Source organism: Piliocolobus tephrosceles, chromosome 17, assembly GCF_002776525.5.
Source record: "Piliocolobus tephrosceles isolate RC106 chromosome 17, ASM277652v3, whole genome shotgun sequence".
NCBI lineage: Eukaryota > Metazoa > Chordata > Mammalia > Primates > Cercopithecidae > Piliocolobus > Piliocolobus tephrosceles.
The window spans coordinates 19,750,581-19,774,288 of NC_045450.1; the positions used below are offsets into that span (position 1 = coordinate 19,750,581).

At 43.9% G+C, this 23,708-nt stretch overlaps 1 protein-coding gene across 2 annotated transcripts in view; it reads right to left on the bottom strand.

Moving 5' to 3' along the window:
- Positions 1 to 23,708, bottom strand: part of DNAH3 (dynein axonemal heavy chain 3) — a 206,043-nt gene that overhangs the window by 86,571 nt on the left and 95,764 nt on the right. For both annotated transcript variants that reach the window (XM_023224996.2, XM_023224997.1), the window contains 10 exons: positions 22,068 to 22,176; positions 21,727 to 21,840; positions 20,196 to 20,372; positions 18,025 to 18,116; positions 14,847 to 15,066; positions 13,794 to 13,928; positions 10,759 to 10,870; positions 7,899 to 8,140; positions 4,162 to 4,262; positions 1,845 to 1,950 (listed from right to left, as the gene is read on the bottom strand). In XM_023224996.2, the coding sequence (XP_023080764.1) occupies positions 1,845 to 1,950; positions 4,162 to 4,262; positions 7,899 to 8,140; positions 10,759 to 10,870; positions 13,794 to 13,928; positions 14,847 to 15,066; positions 18,025 to 18,116; positions 20,196 to 20,372; positions 21,727 to 21,840; positions 22,068 to 22,176 (1,408 nt within the window). The remainder of the gene's footprint in view (positions 1 to 1,844; positions 1,951 to 4,161; positions 4,263 to 7,898; positions 8,141 to 10,758; positions 10,871 to 13,793; positions 13,929 to 14,846; positions 15,067 to 18,024; positions 18,117 to 20,195; positions 20,373 to 21,726; positions 21,841 to 22,067; positions 22,177 to 23,708) is intronic.

The following is a 23,708-nucleotide window of genomic DNA, read 5'->3' on the forward strand; positions in this document are numbered from 1 at the left end:
TTGTTCTGTCGCCGAGGCTTGAGTGCAATGGTGCGATCTCAGCTCACTACAACCTCCACTCCCCTGGGTTCAAACGATTCTCCTGCCTCAGCCTCCCAGAGTAGCTGGGATTACAGGCATGCACCATCATGCGCAGCTAATTTTTGTACTTTTAGTAGAGACAGGGTTTTACCATGTTGGCCATGCTGGTCTCGAACTCCTGACCTCAAGTGATCCGCCCACCTCGGCCTCCCAAAGTGCTGGGATTACAGGCGTGAGCCACTACACTCAGCCTCTTTGTTATACTTTATCTGTGACTTTCCCTATGCACATTTTTTTTTAAGAAGTAGGAAGGCCATCACTAAATAAATACACACTTAGGTGTGGATCTATATGGATAATACATGTATGTGTAGATGCATTTATATGTATATATAAAAATACAGGTATACATGGAAATGTGGTATATCAATTCAGTCAACAAATATTTATTGAGCATCTACTAATTGCACGGTAGTAGTGCTGGGGATAAACAATGGAAAAGGTAGACAAGGAACTCTCATGGAGTTTACAGTCTAAGAGGCAGGGAAGACAAACAATAAATAACTAATCTAGCAGGGAAATCAGTAAAATGCCTACAGATCATGCAAAGTCCTAGCAGGAAACACTAAGGTGTTATGGTGAAGAATAACAGGAAGGGTTTAAATAGGGTAGTTAAAGAAGGCTTCCTGGAGGAGGAGATTTTTATGTTGAGAACTACATGATGAGGGTGAGCCAACTCTGAGATAAACTGAGGCAAGAGTCCCAGGAATAGGAATAAAAAGAGCAAAAGACTTGAGGTGGTGAAACCTAGGCTTGTCTTGGAAACAAGACAGGACTGCTTGAGACTGCTAAGCTGAGGCTGAGAAACAGCAGGCAATGAGATTGCAGAGGCAGGTGGGGCCAGATCACAGAGTCTCATGGGCCCTGATAAGGAGTTAAACTTTGTGCCAGGGACATTGGGGAGTCCCTAAATGACTTTACATATATGGGGACCCGGCAGCTTTTGGTGTGTGTGTGTGTGTGTGTGTGTGTGTGTGTGTGTGTGTGTGGACTGGTGCTTGAATGTGCACATGGATATGTACTCGCGTTTACTATTATCCATGTATGTAGGTGGTGACAGACATGGAACCGTCCTACGTAATCCCCCAAAGAGTTTCCATTGTGGGAATAGACCCTTCTTGGATTCCTCAGTGGGAGACTTTCCTAAGCATTCTATTAACGCAGGGGAGGGCAAGAGGGACCACAGACACCGCTACTCCCTTCCTGCTTCCGGGTCTGAGAGTGTGGTCAGGTACCCGCCTAACCTGAACTTTCCCACCTCTTCAGAGAAGGGAAGAAGGGAGTGGTCATTCACAGTAGCTGCAGTGAAAGTACTTTTAACTGGTTCCAGCTCCCCCAAGGTGGGAGGTGCAGAGTCCAGGTTACAGGGATGGGAATTGGCAGCACAAAAAGGAACACCTGGTCCATCTCTAGAGAAGCTTCTACAGACATTTCTGTTAGTGGGGCAATGAAGAAAGAGGTGACATTTCAGCTTCCATAGAGAACATTCCTCAGCACTGGGATTCTCCACTGGGGAGCCAGGGAGTGATAGGGAAGGAGGAAGAGGAAGGAGAAACTGAGTGCACCACCACATGCCTACCATATGGAGAAGAAAGTTAGAAAAATGGCAGGCAGCCAGGAAACAAGATAACTGGGGACAACAAGGGAATTCCCTGCCCCTTCTTGCCTCCTGGGACTATGAAGGTGAAGATGTACCTAGAAGACCCTCGAGATGAAAAGCAGGGAGACAGGAGGAGGGGAAGGAAAGGATCTGAGGGGCTCACCAATTCCTTGTGCTCCTCAGTGAGATTGGAGGGCAGGGTGTCCATGTAGGAATCCTTCAGGGGCTTCCAGCCTAGCTGATGGGGCTCCATGTAGATCATCCCACACCTGGGAAGCACAGAGGACCAGTCTAGGTGCTCGCTTGTTTGTTACTAATACAGGTTAACATTTATTGAGCATCTACTGCATGTCAGGCACCATGCTAGGCATTAATGGATCTTGACAATAACCTAGTCCCCTGGGTTTACCCACCTTGATTCCTGTGTTCATCTGCCCCTTGATTTCTTTCCTTCATATACAGTTTGATGGCATTTCTATATGTTCCTAAAATGTTTGTTTGTCTGGAGACAGTGTCTTGCTCTGTTGCCCAGGCTGGAATACAGTGGTGCAATCTCGGCTCACTGTTCCCTGGTTCAAGTGATTCTCATTTCTCAGCCTCCCGAGTAGCTGGGATTACAAGTGCGTCCCACCACACCTGGCTAACTTTTTTGTATTTTTAGTAGAGATGGGGTTTTGTCTTTAGTAGAGACAGGGTTGGCCAGGGTGGTCTAGAACTCCTGGCCTCAAGTGATCCACCTCCCAAAGTGCTGGGATTACAGGTGTAATCCCAGCCTGGCCTGTTCCTAAAGTGTTTATATTTTTACTTTAGTTGTTTTTAACAATTTAAAAGGGGTACCATGCTATAGATAATATTTTGATCTTACTTTTATTACTATATAATAATAATATAGTATATAATAGCATATAATATCATACAGTATATATAATTATATTATATATTAGTATATAATAATATAGTATATATTAGTATATAGTATAACATTATATTATATATATTATATATTATATTTATAGATATAATTATATTACATTGTCTGTATTATATATAATATTGCTAAGATTTTGTCCTTAATAGAGTTACTAAGATTTATTTATATAGTTGCATGTCAGTGCAGTTCTTTTCAGTACTTTATTATACATATTATAATTTCTGACTCTCTTATACTTTATTAATTCACTCTTTTGTTGTTGTTGTTGTTGTTTGTTTTTTAGATGTAGTCTTGTTCTGTCGCCAGGCTGGAGTGCAGTGGCGTGATCTTGGCTCACTGCAACTTTTGCCTCCTGGTTTCAAGCAATTCTCCTGCCTCAGCCTCTTGAGTAGCTGGGATTACGGGCACCCACCACCACGCCTGGCTATTTTTATGTATTTTTTTTCAGTAGAGATGAGGTTTTACCATGTTGGACCAGGCTGGTCTCAAACTCCTGACCTCAGGTGATCCTCCTGCCTCGGCCTCCCAAAGTGCTGGGATTACAGCATAAGTCATCACACCTGGCCACCAGTTAACCTGATTAATAGGCATTTGGGCTGTTTCCAAGTGTTTGTTACTGTGAGTTCTGCCACTGTATTTTTTGTACAGATCTCCTACTGCACATGCCAAAAGTTTCCCTTGGGTCTGTACTTAGGAGAATGGCCAGTCTTGGGCATATAGAGATTCAACTTTAGGAGATAATATCAAACTGCTTCCAAAGTACTTGCTGGGTTTTAGACTCACACCAGTAGTGTGGATTGAGGGCTGATTTTACGACAAATCTAAATGAATGAGAAATAACACAATGCTAAGCAAATTAACGCAGGAACAGAAAACCAAATCCCATATGTTCTTACTTATAAATGGGAGCTAAACATTGAGTACACATGGACACAAAGAAGGGAACGATTCCTGGGCTCACGCCTGTAATCCCAGCACTTTGGGAGGCTGAGGCAGGCAGATCACGACATCAGGAGTCTGAGACCAGCCAGGCCAACAAGGTGAAACCCCGTCTCTACTAATAATACAGAAATTAGCCGAGCATGGTGGCAAGCACTTGTAGTCCCAGCTACTGGGGAGGCTGAGGCAGGAGAATGGCTTGAACCTGGGAGGCGGAAGTTGCAGTGAGTTGAGATCACGCCACTGCACTCCAGCCTAGGTGACAGAGTGAGACTCCATCTCAAAAAAAAAAAAAAAAAAGAAGGGAATGATAGATATGGGAGCCTACCTGAGGGTGGAGGGTGGAGGAGGGTGAGGATGGAAAAACTACCTGATTAACTGGGTGACAAAACAATCTGTACCCCAAACCCCCATGCCATACAATTTACTCAGGTAACAAAGCTGCGCATATACCCCCTGGAACCTAAAATAAAAAATGGAAAGGAAAATAATAATAATATAGATGATCTGTGAGGGCTTCATCACATTTGTGAAATTTGAGAGCTTTCTCTTCTGCTTAGGGTGAGTGGGGCCACACTGTCCCCTGGAGTGCCAGTGAGGGCTGCCTCACCTGCTCACAGTGGCCGGAGAGGCTTGCTCGAGGTCGGCCGGCTCGAAGATCAGGCTCATCTTGGAGTTCATCTGGATAATTTCTCCACTCATGAGACACAGCTAAAAGTGCAAAGCAGAGGGTAATGGACAAGGGAAGAGCTTAAATCACATCTGAAAGTAAAAGGTCTACAGTCAGACAAAGATGGTTTGATTCCATAAATTCCATAAATATTTCTTGAGCACTTACTATGTCCCAGGCACTGTTCTAGGTGCATAAAATAAACCAGACAAAATTTCCTATCCTCTTGGGTTTACATTCTTCTGGGAGATGACAGACAATAAGCAAAATATAGTGTTCAAAATGGTGAAAAGTGCTCTGGAGAAAAATTAAGTAGAAGAGGGGGTTGGAGAACCCTCAGTCAGGGTTGAGTGAGCTGCAATTTTAATGGGAAGGCCAGGAAATCACTGACCTTAGATGCAATTTCAGATGAAGAATCGAGAAGTTATCAGACCTCACCAAGTTTCCTGGTCCCTTTATTAATTTTTAACATCGAACTTAACTGCACAGCCACATCCTATTTTTATTTGCTCAAGTCTTTCACAAAAGACCCTAATTTGAACACCCACATGGACTAATCCATAGCAGGAGGGGCAAAAGCCTTTCCATAAATCCTTTTTATTTTTAATTTTTATTTGTTTTTGAGACAGGGTATCGCTCTGTTACCCAGACTGAAATACAATGACACAATCACAGTCACTCCATCCTCGACCTTCGGGGCTCAAGCGATCCTCCCACCTCAGCCTCCTGAGTAGCTGGGATTATAGGTGTGTACCTCCACATGTGGCTAGTTTTTTATTTTTTGTTTTTCATTTTTAGATTAAATCAGTGATACCATAATATATTTTTAAAATTTTTTGTAGAGACAGGATCTCCTTATGTTGCCCAAGCTTATCTCAAACTCCTGGTCAAGCAATCCTCCTGTCTCCGCCTCCCAAAGTGCTAGGATCACAAGCATAAGCCACCGTGCCTGGCCCATAAATCTTTTTTAGAATAGAATGAAAGAGGCCAGGCACGGTGGCTCACGCCTGTGTTCCCAGCACAGCACTTTGGGAGGCTGAGGAAGGCAGATCACTTGAGGTCAGGAGTTGGAGACCAGCCTGGCCAACATGGTGAAACCCCATTTCAAAATACAAAAAAAAAAAAAAAAAAAGCCAGACATGGTGGCACGCATCTGTAATCCCAGCTACTCCAGAGGCAGGAGAATTGAGGGAGGCGGAGGTTGCAGTGAACTGAGATCACGCCACTGCACTTCATCCTGGACAACAGAGGGAGGCTTTGTCTCAAAAAAATAAAAATAAAAAAAAGAAAAGAAAAAGAAAAATCATCAGAATTTCTAGTGTGTAGCAGGTAAAACCCTGTAGGAAGTAGTGCAATTACACAGGAAAGCCTTGGAATATATACTAAGTCAATGGCACTGTTTCCCACTCACCAAAATGGATTCCAGTGAGATGTTTACATTATAAGAAAAGGCCTGAGGCCCTCTTCTCCCAGGGGAGAAGAGGAAATACCACTGATTCATTGTGCTCATCCTAATTTGTGATTAAAAACTTCCCTGCACCTTACTTGGCCTGCATCAAACACAGCTTGAAACAGGTCACTGCCTGCATCCCCAGGAAGATCACAGCTGTTATAAGGCTGACACCACCAACCGCGTCATCTCTGAATATCAAGAAAACAAAAACAGACCCACACCTGTGACTGTAGTTTCATTTACACCCAGTGCAGAGGAAAACCATTAGGAAATTCACTGATTGTGACTGTCTTGATACTTCTACTCTCAAGACCAACTGATACATCTGTACAATTAGTTTATATAACATAGTCCATATCATGTAATAAAACATTTCCATTTTTGAATGTTATATAATCAAAATTATGCACATGCTATAATTAGTGGATGTGTATAATTTGGATAATTAGCCCTTTCGTTGTTGAACATGACTCACTCTTAGTCTTGTGACATTTAAACACAGCTAGAAAATATATTTTGATTTGATAATGATGTATATCCAGTGAAGGAATTCTTCCTTGAAATGATGATAAATTTTATTTTAAACAGTTATACAGCACTCGCTATATGCCAGGCACTATCAGAAGAGGTGTATAAATAGTAACTTATCTCATCTTCTACCTTATCCTAACAGTAAGGTAGACACTATTGTCCCTACTTTACAGATGATGAAATTGGGGCCTCAACAGACTAAATAGCTTGTCTGAGGTTACATAGTGGGAAATTAGCAAGGCCAGGATTTGAACCCAGGCTGTCTGGCTCCAGAGTCCAAGCTCTTTTAGCCACCATACATACCATGGTGCTATACTTATTGTGGTACCACTCTACTTATTTTTCCAAAGATTGGTGGTATTTTTCCAAAGTTTGGTGGTATTTTTCCAAAGATTACTGTATTTCCCAAAGGTGTAGGCATCCGTTTGGACTCCTAACTCTACTATTGAGCTGTGTTGTAATGGGCAAGTTACATAAATTCCATCCCATATGCTCCCTTTTTTTTGAGACAGGGTCTTTCTCTGTTGCTCAGGTTAGAGCACAGTGGCACAATGAAGGCTCACAGTAGCATTGACTTCCAGACTCAAGTGATCCTCCCACCTCAGCCTCCTGAGTAGCTGGGACTACATGAACTCACCACCATGCCCAGTTAATTACAAAAAAATGTTTTTTTTGTAGAGATGGCTTACTATGTTGCTCATACTGGTCTTGAACTCCTGGGCTCAAGCAATCTCCTGTCTCAGCCTCTCGAAGTGCTGGGATTACAGGTGTGAGCCTACAGGGCCCAGTCCATATGCACTTTTGCAATGTGACTTGTCTGCCTCCATCAAGAGGTGAAGTCTATTTTTCCACTTCCTGGTCAGGACTTGCGACTTCCTTGACCAACAGAATGCAGAAAAAGTGATGCTTATCAGTTTCAAGCATAGCCCTTAATCTTGGAAACTTCCACTTCGTGACTCTTGGAAATCACCCACCACACAAGTAGTGCCACTACCAAGACACCACCAAGTGAAAAGCCCAAGCCATGAGAAGTGGCCTGAAAGAGGAGGTATTATTTTTAGAGAGAAAGAAAAAGAGAGAGAGAAAGAAGGGCCGAATGTGATTGTGCCACCAGGCATTGAGTGAAGACGCCATCTTGAATGCAGATTTTCTAACCTGAGCTGCCTGGACTGACATCAAAAGAGAGACCAACCAGCCAGCTGAGCCCTTTCAAAATTCCCAGCTCACAAAATCATGAGGAAAAGAAATGGTTGTTTTAAGCCACTAAGTATTAGGGTGGTTTGTTGTATAGCAATAGGTAACCAAAGCATATCCCACAGGTACTATGTATGTGCAATCTCATTTAAGTATCAACAACCTCATTTTATTACTACCTTTCTACAAATGAGAAAACTGAGATTCAGAGAAGTTATGCGACTCGCTCAGTAAAACGCAGCTCAGTTGCAGAGCTAGGAGTCCAAACCGATGTCAGCACTAAGGCTTACTATTCAACATGGTCTCTAAACATGTTTAGCTTACCAACTACAAGTACAAACAGAGCATAATTCACGAACTCATTACTATTATTCTCCTGTGGGGCATTTACTCTTAGTGCGATACATGTATGTCTCTATGTAGTTTTGATCAGTCGCTTACTTCAATAAAAGAGTTTATGTCTCACTCATGGAAAAGTGATATCAGGCTCAATACTTACCTTTTTATTGTCATCCAGAACAGTGTTCATATTTTCAATCCAGACAGCATCCACTGGCCCATCAAAGATAATCCACTTGCGATCATCAGAGAGTGAAGACGCTTGCTCCCGGAAAGCATTAGCAAGGACACCATCCGTCCACTCGTGGCTCACTTGGTCAAAGCACCCATACAGCTGCCCCATCGTGATAGCCTTGGGGTTGATGATCTTGTACTCCACAGCAAACTCCTCCATCTGATTGGCTGGGCAAGAAGGTTCAACACCAGTTATAAAGGCTCTGGTGAGACCAGAACATTAAACAAAAGATGATGTCATCTCAACAACCAATCAACTTTTATAAATACGCTATATGAGGAAAATCCTTCTTATAAAACATGTGCTTAGTTTTTATAGAGATTGGGATCCGGGGCCAGGAGCCCTAGTAGTTCACACCCATAATCCCAACACTCAGGGAGGCCGAGATGGGAGGATCACTTGAATCTGGGAAATGGAGGCTGCAGTGAGCTCTGATTGTGCCACTGCACTTCAGCCTGGGCAACAGAATGAAGCCCTGTCTCAAAAAAAAAAAAAAAAAAAAAAAAAAAAATGACTGGGACATCTGGATAGGCAATGCGTCACATTATTGGGTTACTATAGCCTTTGGTTTCTCACCATACTTTCTTCCAATCCTCTTTCAAACAGGGCAAATGTGCTAGTCAGATCCAGGACTATTTGCTGGGCACAGTGGCTCACACCTGTAATCCCAGCACTTTGGCAGGCCAAGGCAGGTGGATAACTTGAGGCCAGGAGTTTGAGATCAGCCTGGCCAGTATGGTGAAACCCTGTCTCTACTAAAAATACAAAAATTAGCTGGGGGTGGTGGCGCATGCCTGTAAACCCAGCTACTCAGGAGGCTGAGGCAGGAGGTGGAGGTTGCAGTGAGCTGACACCATGCCACTGCACTCCAGCCTGGGCGATAGAGTGAGACTCTGTCTCAAAAAAAAAAAAAAAAAAATCCAGGACTAAAGAAATCTGACTGCCCTCACAGAACTCAAGCAGGAAGGGAGAGTGATACCTATTATCAGCCCTCTATGTACCTGCTCTCATAGCCACCCTTAGAACCTTGGCTTTTCAGACTCAAACAGGCTGAAGAAAGAAATTAAAAATGAAAAGAACGGATCAGAACCTTGGCTTTGATTTGAGATAAGGAACCAGGAAACAGCTGACAGGTAAAAAGGTTCTGAAAAATGATGGTTACTTTTCTGTCTCTGAAGGGCTAGTTTGGCGCCGAAATCTTTCTTGACTGCTCAGGAAATGTCATTTGTTCCCAAGAAATACACACTGGAGTATTAAAACTCAACTGGAACGTACAGACTGATGGATGGCACAGCATATGTATTTAATAACAAACAAACAAAAAATGACACTTTCGTGGAATCCTTCAAAGTAGGGAAAGGTTGAAGTGCTTGAGCCATGAACTAAATAAAGAACCACTTCTGGGCCAGGTGTGGTGGCTCATGCCTGTAATCTCAGCACTTTGGGAGGCTGAGGCAGGAGGATTGCTTGAGCTCAGGAGTTCGAGACCAGCCTGTGCAACATGGCAAAACCCCGTCTCTACAAAAAAATACAAAAATTAGGCGGGCATGGTGGCACAGGCCTATGATCCCAGCTACCCGGGAGCCTGAGATAGGAGGATCACTTGAGCCCAGGAGGCAGAGTTTGCAGTGAGCCAGGACCGTACCACTGCCCTATCTCTAAAAAACATTAAAAAAAATTAAATAAATAAAAAAGAACTACTCTGCAGAATCCTGAGGCAAGCACAGTGGTAGCTTCCTTTTTCTTCACTCAGTTTCTTAAGGCATATTAAAACGCTAAAAATATTTTATATTTTATTATATTCTATTATTTGAGACTGGGTCTCACTCGCCCAGTCTGGAATTGCAGTGCAGTGCGCAATCAGAGCTCGTTACAGCTGCAAACTCCTGAGCTGAAGTGATCCACCCACCTCGGCGCCTCAAAGTGTCGGGATTATAGGTGTGAGCCTCTGTACTCTGTCTTAAAATTTTTACTTAAATTTGAGATGCCCAAATTAGTTATTAAGGCTAGGATAACCCCAAAACATAACCTCAAAAACCCAATCATCAAATGTTATTAGAAAAAAAATTTCAAATGAAAAACTTGAAGCAATGAATGCACAAAAAGGAAATGCTTTTATAAAACTACAGATCTGCGTTTTATAAAAACAAAACAAACAGACACTCACACAGACAAAAGCCACAATTGTTTCTCTGGCAATAAACATAGCTTCCGTTTGTTGAGTATGCACTGTGCTCAGTTATTTACCTGCATACTGTCACTTAATTCTCACAACAATCCCATTTTACAGCTGGGAAAACAGAGGATAAGACAGGTTTCGTTATTTGCCCAAGTCTGAGTCTGATTCAAAAGTAGGAGCTCCTATCCTTGACTTTAAAAGGAAGGAAAGAAGGGAGGGAGGGAGGGAAAAAACTAAAAGGAAGGGAACAGGAAAAGAAGAATAGAAGAAGCAAACCCATGCAATGATTTGCTTTGATACTAATTTTAAGGCCAATGACACGAGTTTCTCTTTCACTGGGGGACCTTCGGAGAAACCACTGCTTGGCATTTGAGAAAATTCCTCCAGGCCTTAATGATATGCACACGAAATCCCTTGTTATTATAGAAGCACCCCACCCCCACCCTTTATTTTCTGCTTGCAGACATCTGTGTGCCGTGTTCTATTTCTAGCTCTGACGTCACGATCGAGACCTGACAAGACTAGCAGCCTGGCATTATCTCCATGGAGCCAGCCAACTGAGTGAGGAGTTCTGTCCTCCCTGGAAGCCAGGGATGTGAGCTTCACCTGCATGTAAATCGCCGAGAGCTGCAGCCAACACTTTATAAGCAGAGGTCTTGCCGCCCATGGGGTCTCCCACAATCATGTAACCATGTCTCACCAGCATCATTTCGTAGATCTGGGAGGAGACATCATTCATAAAAGAAGTCAATCATTGCAACGCTCCCCTATTATGAGTTACTCAGAAGTCAATGAGGAATGAGGAGTCAGAAGAGGATTCTCACAGTCGCTTCTACCTCTGGAGAACTACAGTTCTTTTCGTAATCTATTGTTCACGTATCTTTCAGATGAATAAATATATATATGCATCTCAGATTATTTAAAGGACGGCAACTACCATTTGCTCTGTACCTTGTCTATGTGTTAAGAATCAACTGATAACCCAAATTATTTAATCTACTCCGATATCATTGACCATCTTTTACAAATGGTAAGACTGAGCCCAAGAGAGGTTAAATACTTGCCCAAGTTCATCAGTGATAGAGCCAGAATTTGCAGACAGGGCTATTTGACTTTAATGCCTCTAATATTTTCATGACACTATTGCCATTTACTTTAAAAGAGAAAAAGAAAATGGCAGTCATTTTAGCAAACTGTGTTTCTCCTGGAAACTTTCTTGAGATCTGCTTTGGTCATTTGCATTTATGTGAATTTTATGGCTTAAAAAAATTTCCTCCTTTAGACTATGACTCCCTCAGAGAAAGGGAACACAAGCAGCTTTTTATTTTAAAGATAAATTCTTATTATTTTTCACCTTGGAGGTAAGCAATAAGAAGCATCTAAATGAAGGTAGTGACAATGGGAATGGTAGAGAGAGGAACACATGTCATTCAGCAAATATTTGTTGAGCATCTACTATGTGCCAGACACCGTTCTGGGTGCTGTAGACAGAGCAGAGAACAAAACAAACTCTCTAACCGTTAAGTAGGGTTGACATTCAGGTAGGTTTGAAAGCTACTGTTTGAAAGTTACAGAGCAGAGAACAAGACAAAATCCCTAACCATTTAGTAGGGTTGACATTCAGGTAGGTTTGAAAGCTTGACTGTGCATCAGAAATAAGAGAGGAAGGCTGGGCTTGGTAGCTCACGCCTGTAATCCTAGCATTTTGGGAGGTCAAGGTGGGTGGATCATTTGATGTCAGGAGTTTGAGACCAGCCTGGCCAACATGGTGAAACCCCATGTCTTCTAAAAATAGAAAAATTAGCTGGGCATAGTGGCGCATGCCTGTAATTCCAGCTACTCCAGAGGCTGAGGCAGCAGAATCGCTTGAGCCTGGGAGGTGGAGGTTGCAGTGAGCTGAGATGATGTCACTGCACTCCAGCCTGGGTAATGGAGGGAGACTCTGTCTAAAATAAAAAACAAAGGAATAAGAGAGGAAGATATTAATCACTCATAGCGTCTCACATTCCTCCTCACATTGCGATGTCAGTATGTAAAAGGGCAGGTAGCTCCAGACACCTTGGTTTTGAAAATATTACCTTGTTTTGTAAATTGGTACTAAGCTATATGAAAGTTCATCTGTAGGTCTGCAAATTACTTTGAAATACATCAACAAGTAAGATGGATGGATGGATGGACAAATAATGAAGCAAATAGTATACAATATTTATTGTAAAATCTGGGTGGTGAGTACATGAGTGTTCTCTGTACATTTCTTTCCATTTTTCTGCATGTTTAAAATGTTTCATAATAAAATATTGAAAATTAAAGCTCATGCCTAGTTAAAGAATGGTCCTTCTGCAAAATCTCAATCATAAATTAGGGTTCAAAATTGGATTAAATGACTTGTGTCAAAAACTAGCTCACTTGCTAATACAGTAGGGAAAAAGTGATTATTTTTATCACAAGGCAGTGTGATCTCGGAATCTGGAGACCTGGGTGCTAACGTGAACTTCACTTGTAACTCGCATTGTGACTTTGGGAAATGCTGATGCCAATGGTGCTGACGATGATGGCGGAGATGGTGGAGTTGATAATGATATAGCATCAGGTACTATGTGTAGCACTTTACACACCTCTTCTCTCAAAATCACTCCAGTTTACAGATGACTGAGGGTAAAAGAGGTGAACTAATTTGCCTAAAATCTCACAGCACAAAACTGATGGGATTTGGGAGGCTGAGGTGGGAGGATCACCTGAGGTCAGGAGTTTGAGAGCAGTCTGGCCAACATGGTGAAACCCCGTCTCTACAAAACAAGTACAAAAATTAGCTGGGCGTGGTGGCATGCACCTGTAATCCCAGTTACCCAGGAGGCTGAGGCAGAAGAATCGCTGGAATCTGAGAGGCACAGGTTGCAGTGAGCTGAGGTTGCGCCACTGCACTCCAGCCTGGGCAACAGAGCAAGACTCCGTCTCAGAAACAAACTAACACACACACAAACTGATGGAGTGAGTAAGTGGGTTTTTTGATTTTGGTTGTTTGTTTTCCCTCCATTTCTTTCTTCTTTTTTTTTTTTTTTTTTTGGAGTCTTACTCTGTGGCCCAGACTGGAGTGTAGTGGCTCAATCTCAGCTCGCTGCAAGCTCCGCCTCCCAGGTTCACGCCATTCTCCTGCCTCAGCCTCCCGAGTAGCTGGGACTATGGGTGCCCGCCACCAAACCCAGCTAATTTTTTGTATTTTTAGTAGAGATGGGGTTTCACTGTGCTAGCCAGGATGGTCTCAATCTCCTGACCTTGTGATCCGCCTGCCTTGGCCTCCCAAAGTGCCAGGATTACAGGCGTGAGCCACCGCGCCGGCCCTCTTTCTTCTTTTTTTTTTAAGAGTTGGGGTCTCACTCTGTCACCCAGGCTGGAATGCAGTGGCATGATCATAGCCCACTGCAGCCTCAAACTCCTGGGCTCAAGCCATCCTCCCACCTCAGCCTCCCAAGTAGCTGGGACTACAGGCATGGGCCATCATGCCCAGCTAATGTTTTACTTGCCTTTCTACACAGGCACCTCTGATTGCTGTCACTTCAGTTCCAATCTCCTATAAGTCTTTACTGTTTGCTGACTGCAGCAAACGGTAAAACAGGCACATTTACATGGGTTAAGGAACCAACCTGGATAATTTTCCCTATAAACCAAGGTACTGGCTGGAGTTTCATCTTTTTGATGTTATCATTCAGCACTTTCAGAAAAACTTCATAGTCTGGCTTTGGAAGAACAACTCCAGGAAATAAATCAGATATTATTCCCTGTTAAAAAGAATTTAAAAGAAAGTGGAAAGGATAAAGTATCAGATATGTGACTTCAACATTTTCCTAAAATGAGATGTATTAACAACAGAAATCTTTGAAAAATTCCAGACCTCATTTTTCTTGCACCAAAACTTGTCCATAATCACAAATGAAAACACTATACAACATAATTTCTGGCCAGGCACCATGGCTCATGCTTGTAATCCCAGCACTTTGGGTGACCGAGGTGGGTGGAGCACCTGAGTTCAGGAGTTCGAGACCAGCCTGGCCAACATGGCGAAAACCTGTCTCAACTAAAAATACAAAAATTAGCTGAGTGTGGTGGCACGTGCCTGTAATCCCAGCTATTCAGGAGGCTGAGGCAGGAGAATCACTTGAATCCAGGAGGCAGAGATTGCAATGAGTCGAGACCGTGCCACTGCACTCCAGCCTGGGCAACAGAACAAAACTCCATCTCAAAAAAACAAAACAAAACAAAACAACACTATAATTTCTCCCCCAAATAATTTTAAAAGTCAGCAAATATTTGATGACTCTGGATTATCTTTCAGTTATTGTACTAGGATGAACAAGATAGTCATGACTTCTGTCTTTATGAAGCTCAGAGCCTGGCAAGTAAGATTAAATTAATTACAAAAGGAAACTAATTAAATTGGATAAAAACACTTACGTATACCCAAGAGCAAATATTATCCCATCAGTGAAACCATTTTTGTTAAAAATCAGGCAGAGATGTTTGCTATCTATCACTCATTATTTAACATTTGTAGGGAGGGTATCAGGTGGCAGAGATGCTGGCCAAAGAAGGGAAGATGTCAGGAGATGGAAGAGGATATGGGGAAGGCACCAAAGACAATGTTTCATCTTCCAACGTCGAGCCTTGGTCCTCAGCCAAGGTTCCGAACCACTACATACCTGAAACAGAGGGACATCTTGCGCTAAGAACTTGGCCAGGTTGACATCAAGCAATGCCCGGAGCAACAGGACACTTTCGTTCTCCTCTGGATACTTGAGCTTCAGGTTTCCTGCAGCAGTAAGCACAGACTTGACAGCACGCATGCCGTAGTCATAGTGATGCTGAGAGGACAGTTGTTCCGAGCACAGGCGGTAGGTCGCAACGATCTTCTGGGCAAGACTAGGAGGGCAAAGATATGTATGCAGACACCCAGAGAGGACCACGTCCTGCCCAGCAGACATTCCCAGTATCCTTGTTCTTGCCCCACCAGCAACCAGGCTTGCCCATGGACTTGATGGAGAAGCCCTGTCCTTTAAGGGTCTTTTAACAGAGTTACCATAATGAGGTATGGAAGCATGAAAAAAGCATGTGCACATATATGTATAACAGGTATGGTATATGAAATCGTATGTTTTTGGTCAGGTGCAGTGGCTCATGCCTGTGATCTCAGCACTTTGGGAGGCTGAGGCAGGAGGATTGCTTGAGGCCAGGAGTCCAAGACCAGCTTGGGAAACACAGTGAGCCTCTGTCTCTACAGAAAAATTTAGAAATGAGCTGGGCACGGTAGCATGGCACCTGTCATCCCAGCTACTTGGAAGGCTAAGGGTGGGAGGACCTCTTGAGCCCAGGAGTTCAAGGCTGCAGTGAGCTGTGATTGCATCACTACACTCCAGCCTGAGTGCCAGAGTGAGACTCTGTCTTTACAAAAATAAAAATTAAATTAAAATAAATTGTATGGTGAGGCTGGTGTCGAACTCCTGACCCCAAGTGATCTGCCCACCTCAACCTCCCAAAGTGAAGGGATTACAGGTGTTAGCCACCGTGCCTGGAAGAAATTGTATGTTTTATACCTCTGTATGTATATATAAATGTATGCACACACATATACACACACACAAGTTAGGGAAGAACGTATCAAACTATCAGGGATATTAATTCCTGGAGAGTGGAACTATGGGTTACTGAGGGGAAATTCACTTTTTTCATTTCTGTCGCATTATAATTTTTTCAATGTCCATTTTACTTTTTAAATTTAAGAAGGCCAGTACAAATTGTAATATATTCGGCCCACAACACACAGATGCTTACGTGCACTGCATACTTAACGCACACACTGCAGTGCACGTAAGTGTACATGTGTTGTGTGCCGAGTACATTAAATTTTGAATTGGGTTTCTTACTCTTCCTGGATACACGGGTGGACCACATTTCCCAGCCTGCCGTGCAGTCAGGGGAGGCCACATGCTACTGAGTTCCAGCCAGTGCAATGTGAATGATAGCGACTGACGTATGTCAATGGCAGGGCAGGCCCACGAAAACCTCCTCCGTGACAGCCTCTGTGCCATTCATGGGCTGTAGCCATGAACTATAAGTAACCTGGGTAACCATGGTAACTATAAGTAACCATGAACTCTAAGTAACCATCCCTTGGGGGAGAAGTGCCCTTGATCACAAGCACCCACTCTGGATTTTCAGACGAGATCGGCTGCGTTCAGTGTGGTATGGCCGTAGGCTCATTTGGGATTTTCAGCAAGTGAAAAATAAACTTTGCTATGCTAAGCCATTGAGATTCAGGGGTCAGTATTACCCTAACTAATACACTTATGCACTTTTCTCTCAAAGAGATCCTCTTTACAAAACTGATTTCCTTTAAAAACAAAGACTTTGTGTTGTTCACCAGCACCCAGCACACGGCTGGGCATAAGGTTGCTGGCTCAATAAAGGTTTGCTAATTAAATAAATAAATGAATTGAGTGAGCGAATCAATGCAATCCTGGCTACTATAGAAAACAAATGAGTTAGGCCGGGCACGGTGGCTCAAGCCTGTAATCCCAGCACTTTGGGAGGCCGAGATGGGTGGATCACGAGGTCAGGAGATCGAGACCATCCTGGCTAACCCGGTGAAACCCCATCTCTACTAAAAAATACAAAAAACTAGCCGGGCGAGGTGGCAGGCGCCTGTAGTCCCAGCTACTCGGGAGGCTGAGGCAGGAGAATGGCGTGAACCCAGGAGGTGGAGCTTGCAGTGAGCTGAGATCCCGCCACTGTACTCCAGCCTGGGCGACAGAGCGAGACTCCGTCTCAAAAAACAAACAATCAATAAAAAACAAATGAGTTAAATGTCATATGACTGAGGCAGCCTCTTGGCCTAGGAAGGGTGACATACTGTTGAGAATTTCTGCAGCCCCTTGGATTATAAACAAAGACACCCAGGCCATAAAGACATTCATTATAACAGAAAGTCAATTGACGTGATAAAATTTAGAATGAGAGAAACACAAGCCATTTTGCAATGATTATTCATAACTCTTGGTACATGTATTACATGTATGTGTGTACACACACACACACACATGAAGACACTGATCTGCGTATAAGTGTGTGTCTTGGAAACCGGACAATACTTGAATGAGAGAGATAACCTAGTTAATTGGAGGCAATAAATGTTATATTAATAATTTTTCCTCTTCAATTCTGGAATAATTGCATATGTTTTATAGTGTTGCTTTTGTTTTTTTTTTTTTGAGACAGGATCTCACTCTGTCACCCAGGCTGGAGTGCACTGGTGAGATCTTGGCTCACTGCAGCCTCTGCCTCCATGGTTCAAGCGATTCTCCTGCCTCAGCCTCCCGAGTAGCTGGGATTACAGGTGCGTGCCACCAAGCCCGGCTAGTTTTTGAATTTTTTGGTAGAGATGGGGTTTCCCCATGTTGGCCAGGCTGGTCTCAAACTCTTGGCCTTAAGTGATCCCCTGCCTTGGCCTGCCAAAGTGCTGAGATTACAGAAATGAGCTACGGCACCCAGCCTTGTTTGTTTGTTGCCTTAAGCCATTGAGTAATGTGGGTATGGATGTGTCAGAGTGAGGGGTGGGGAAGATATGAGTAGCTACTTTCTCTAATAGAACTCAGATGTATGCAAAGAGAGAGCGGGGCCCTGCCCTGGGAATCTGGGCCATTTCCCCGTCAGAAATGGGGCAAGACCAAGGTCAGGGCTATGTGCTCTCAGACCACCCAGTAAGCTGAAGCAAGTTTCTCAAGCTTCTCTCTTTTATTCCAATGGGCAAACCACCTTGAATCCGCCACGCACGCAAACAGCCACTAGTCCTTTAGAATGCACTGGAAAACCCATGTAACACACCTTCTGGAGTCCAGAAACCCCATGGAGTAGAGGGAGATTTCTCCAATGAGGGCGTAATCTGGCACCATCATGGCCACTGTCCGGAACAAGGCCTGGAAAAGAAACAATGAATCAGAATCGGAACATGTGCAGTGAATACTGAGGGAAGGCACATCCACAGAAGCAAAGGGAAGTAGCACGGTCCTTCAGGCCACTCCAGTGACAATCAAGGCAAGCAGGACTGGGGGACAAGTGAGTGCAGATGGACCATCCTCAGTTGGCCAATGCATGGCTCAGCCAACCTCCCTACTGGCCCTGTGCGGGTACATGTCGTTACTTACGTTCGGTCCCTCAGTGGTTCTGTCGAAGGCCCTAGGTGCTGGTTCACCTCATTCTCCTATGCCAAATGAGGATACCTCATAGCATCACTCAACTGTTGGAGCTTCCCAGAGTTCAACATGGACATCAGAAGTCATTTAGGAATGCAGAACCAATATGTATCAGAAGAAGTCAGACAGATCTTTTTTGAGACAGCGTCTCTGTCGCCCAGGCTGGAGTGCAGTGGCACGATCTTGGCTCACTGCAATCTCCGCCTCCCAGGTTCAAGCGATTCTCGTGCCTTAGCCTCCCAAACACCCAGGGATTTCAGGTGCCCAACACCAGGCCCAGCTAATTTTTGTATTTCTAGTAGAGATGGGGTTTCATCATGTTGACCAGGCTGATCTTGAACTCCTGACCTTAGATGATCCAACTGCCTCAGCCTCCCAAAGTGTTGGGATTAAGGCGTGAGTCACCGTGCCCAGCCAGACAGACCTTGATTTGAGTTCCTGTTTTGCTCCGGACTAGCATGGGCAAGTTATACAACCCTTTTAGAGCTCAGTTCTTTCATCTCAAAACAGACTAACTTTACTCTCTTCATAGAGTTATCATGAGAATAAATGATAGAATGCAAGTGAAGTGCTTACAAGAGTATGTGGCACATAGTAAGTGTTCAATATACACCAGCTATTGCATTATTACCTTGGATCTTAGAGGAGAAGTAACTTGCCTGAGTCACCCAGTTAGTTAGACCTAATGCCAGGGCTAGAATCCAGGCTTCCTGATACCATGCCCAGGTGCTTTCTACTATACCATGGCATCGTGAAAGCTGCTTGTGATGATCTAATATGGCTGTTGGCTGGGATGGGTGCAGGGGGTGCTTACAACTACTGGGCAGTAAAAAATGAGAAATGTGGCCAGGACTGGTGGCTCACACATGTAATCCCAGTACTTTGGGAGGCCAAGGCAGGTGAATCGCCTGAGGTCAGGAGTTTGAGACCAGCCTGGCCAACGTGGTGAAAACCTGTCTCTACTAAAAATATGAAAATTAGCGGGGTGTGGTGGCGCATGCCTGTAGTCCCAGCTACTCAGGAAGCTGAGGCAGGAGAATCACTTGAATCCAGGAGGCAGAGGTTGCAGTGAGCCAAGATCGTGCCACTGCACTCCAGCCTGGGGGACAGAATGAGACTCCATCACAAAAAAAAAAAAAAAAAAAAAAGAGAGAGAGAGAAATGTGGATCCAAATTCTATCTTGGCCTTCACTGGAGTATGTTGACCTAGAGGGGAGGAGCCACTTGAAGGATCACCCTGACTATTTTCCCTTCTCAGAGAGAAGTGGTCCATCTGAATAAGATTCCAGGGCTCCAATCAGAATGCATTAGTAGCAGGGGATAGATCATGTCCTAAAGTCAGTGGATATGGGTGTGGCTGGGTCTCTCTTACCACTTCCACCCAAGGGGACGGGGGAATAAATTTACCCCCAGGTAGGTACCTCCAGAGGTTTCTGTTTCTTTTTCTTTTTTTTTTTTTTTTGAGGTGGAGTTTCACTCTTGCCTCCCAGGCTGGAGTGCAATGGCGCTGTCTCCAGTCACTGCAGCCTCCGCCTCCCACGTTCAAGCGATTCTTCTGCCTCAGCCTCCTGAGTAGCTGAGTGGGATTACAGGTGCTGGCCACCATGTCTGGCTAATTTTTGTATTTTTAGTAGAGATGGGGTTTCACCACGTTGGCCAGGCTGGTCTCAAACTCCTGACCTCAGGTGATCTGCCTGTCTCGGCCTCCCAAAGTGCTAGGATTACAGGCATGAGCCACAGTACCCGGCCCAGAGGTTTCTATTCTAAAAAGCACACCCCACATGTATATCTGCTGGCATTTACCTTGAGGTTGTCAGGCAGTTCAGCCCTGCCAGCATAGCCGGGGTTCATGGTGATGAAAACAGCGCAGGTTGGGTTCAGAGAGAGCTCAGTGCCTTCAAAGATGAATGTCTTTAGCTTCCGAATGATGGCTTGTTGGATGCTGAGGATCTGCTGAGCGACCACAGACAGCACTTCCACCTGGGGTGAGAATGCCCGGCTGATAGGAGCTCCTGCTTCTGTCTGACAACCACCCTACTCTACCAGAGTCCTCCCACATAGCAAAGAAAGAACCCAATCACCCGGAAACCAACCACACCTGCACATTCAAAATTAGGAGCATGATTTGGGGTTTTGGTAAGAAAAAAGAACATAGGTTTGCGCGTGCATGTGTGTGCGTGTGCGATAATAGTTTCCATAGTATTTTATCTTTGTTTCAACACCTAGCATAGTACTTGACATACAGTAGGTATTCTGTGTTTATCAATTCATATTGGTTCAAAGATCAGGGATTTTTATATTTCCTGATCTTCATTCATCATCCAAACAGAATTATACACTCTTGGGATGCATCTTTTGTACTTCTGCTATAGACTTTTATCATGTTGGTATTTGTTTCATTAAATTTTTATTTCCCTTTACTAGATTGAACAGTCTAGACAGCAAGACCCTTTTTTTTTTTTTTTTTTGAGACAGAGTTTCACTTCCAGGTTGGTACGCAATGGTGAGATCTCAGCTCACTGCAACCTCCGCCTCCCGGGTTCAAGCCATTCTCCTGCTTCAGCCTCCCGAGTAGCTGGGATTACAGGCACTCATCACCACACCCAGCTGCTTTTTATATATTTAGTAGAGACAGGGTTTCACCATGTTGGCCAGGCTGGTCTTGAACTCCTGACCTCAGGTGATGCACCTGCCTTGGCCTCCCAAAGTGCTGGGATTACAGGTATGAGCCACCGCGCCCAGTCAAGACCTTTTTTTTTTTTTTTTTTTTTTTTAAAGAGACAAAGTCTCACTCTCACCCAGGCTGGAATGCAGTGGCTGCATCAAAGCTCACTTCAGCCTCGAACTCCTGGGCTCAAGCAATCCTCCTGCCTCAGCCTCCTGAATAACTGAGGCTATTTTAGTTTTGTAGAGACAGGGTCTCAACTGTGTTGCCCAGACTGGTCTCAGGCTCCTGGGCTCAAGTGATCCTCCCACCTTGACCTCCCAAAGTGTTGGGATTACAGGTGTGAGCCTCTGTGCCTTGCTATGCAATCATTTCATGCTCATCTTTGTAGCATGAACTTATGCGGAATATCTGATGTATAGTAGCTGCTCAATAGTTTGGAATGGGCAAGTGAATGAATTAATATGATGGAGAGATGGGGAATATGTGTATAAAACATGCATCTGTCCCCTTGAGACTCCTTCTGTTTAATTCACTGAGTACCTGCTTTGGAGGTTCTCATGTCTGCCATACAAGAGACACAAGGCCCTGTTATTAAGGGGTGCAGAGCCAAGAAAAAGTTCCCTCCATGCACAGCTTCTTTGTTTTGCATCCTAGAGGCGGAGTTACCTCGATCCTGTTGAATTCATCAAAGCACGCCCATGCTCCAGCCTGTGCCAGCCCCTTGAAGAACTTCCCCATAGCTTTGTAATCCAAACCATCGGAGCAGTTGAAGACCACACACTGGAAAGAGGGAGGATGTGGGTATCATTCAGGGTGGATTGCATCCCATCTGAATTACCCTGCACCATTCAACAGCAGTGGGCTCCTCTCTCCTTGCTCTGCTTGAAGGAGCTGGGGTCCACGCTGCCAGTTAATGCTAAACTATCTTAAAGTTCATGCTTACTTCCCACAACAGGGGTGCGGAGAGGGCCTGAAAGAGACGGAGGGGATAGATGGCATTTCCTTACCTGCTTAGCCAAGGCTTTGGCCAAATCTTTGGTGGTTTCTGTCTTGCCAGTCCCAGCTGGACCCTCTGGAGCACCCCCCAGGTTCAGCTTCAAAGCTCCCATCAGTGTCCTATGGGAAGAAAATAGGACTTCAGTGCTTGACGTCTAAGACCCAGGAAAGAAACTGACTTTTTATTTATTTTGACTCATACAAATATTTAGGTTAGTGCAAAAGTGACTGCAGTTTTTGCCATTGAAAGTAATGCTAAAAGCTGCAATGACTTTTGCACCAACCAAACAGTTAAAAATTTTCCCGATTATATGAGCAATACAACTTCACTGTAAAAATTTCTATTTTACTCGGCATTGTAACCTCAGAGCCCAGCACATGAGTGGCACCCATAAATATGTGTTTGAATAAATAAATGAATATATATATATATATATCTCAAATAAAAGTGAAAATACTCATAAACTCCACATTCCAAAGATCACCAGTGCTAATGGAATGGTAAAAATAAATATATTTATCCAACTAGATTATGAATTCTTTTATCTTTTGAGACAGGTTCTCACTCTGTCGGCCAGGCTGGAGTGCAGAGGCATGGTCACAGTTCACTGCAGCCTTGACCTCCTGGACCCAAGTGATCCTCCCATCTCAGCCTCCCAAGTAGCTGGGACTTATAGGCACACATCACCACACCTGGTTAATTTTCATATTTTTTGTAGAGATGAGATTTTGCCATGTTGCCCAGGTGGGTTGGTCTCAAGCTTCTGGGATGAAGTGATCCACCCACTTTGGCCTCCCAAAGTGCTGAGATTACACGTGTGAGCCACCATGCCCAGCTAGATTATGAACTCTTAAGTTCAGGAATCATATTTGATTGCATTTCATAACCTCAGTAAATTAATACAGTTCCTGGCATGTAATAGGTGCCAGATATATGTTAGAAATGAATGATGTAATAACTGTGGTTCCATGGCCCTTGGTATGAGTCTCTATGTTTTCATTTAGCACTCTATCTTGTAATCATTTGAATATGTCTCTCCTGACCCCCCAGTTAGATTTAGGGTTTCTTGAGGTCATGCATGGTGCACAGGAAACTTCAAAAAATGGTTGTTGAACAACGAGTGGAATAAATACACGAATGAAGAGCAAAAATCATGACCATAAAAAAACAAGTGGTTGAGGATTTTGAAGGGAAAAAATATTCCCAAGTATTATTTTTGCAATCTAAAAACTCCCACTGTAAGGAAATATATAAAAGCAAAGAACATCTAAACATCACAAAACCGACAAGTTCACAAAATCCCGATCTCAAAGGCTGAGTTCCACAGAAAATGTCAGAGCACTTTGCTGAGCACAGAATGGCCAGATCTTTTCATGAGACTGGCTGGCAGAGCATAGAGACCCCTTGGCTGTGTTCTTGACCTCACTTCTTGTCTATGTTATAGCCATAGGATCTCCAAGCACCATCTTGATTCCTGCCATTGGAGAGCCCTCTACGTCAAGTCCTGTGTCATGTTCATAGACGTGCACCAATATTCCACTTGTTGGTTCAAATATATTGATTTGCACTAGAACTATTACTGGGTTCTCATTTCTAGCCTGAAGACCTAGTTTACATGCCCATCTTTGGGACTATGGAGAATCTAATAACC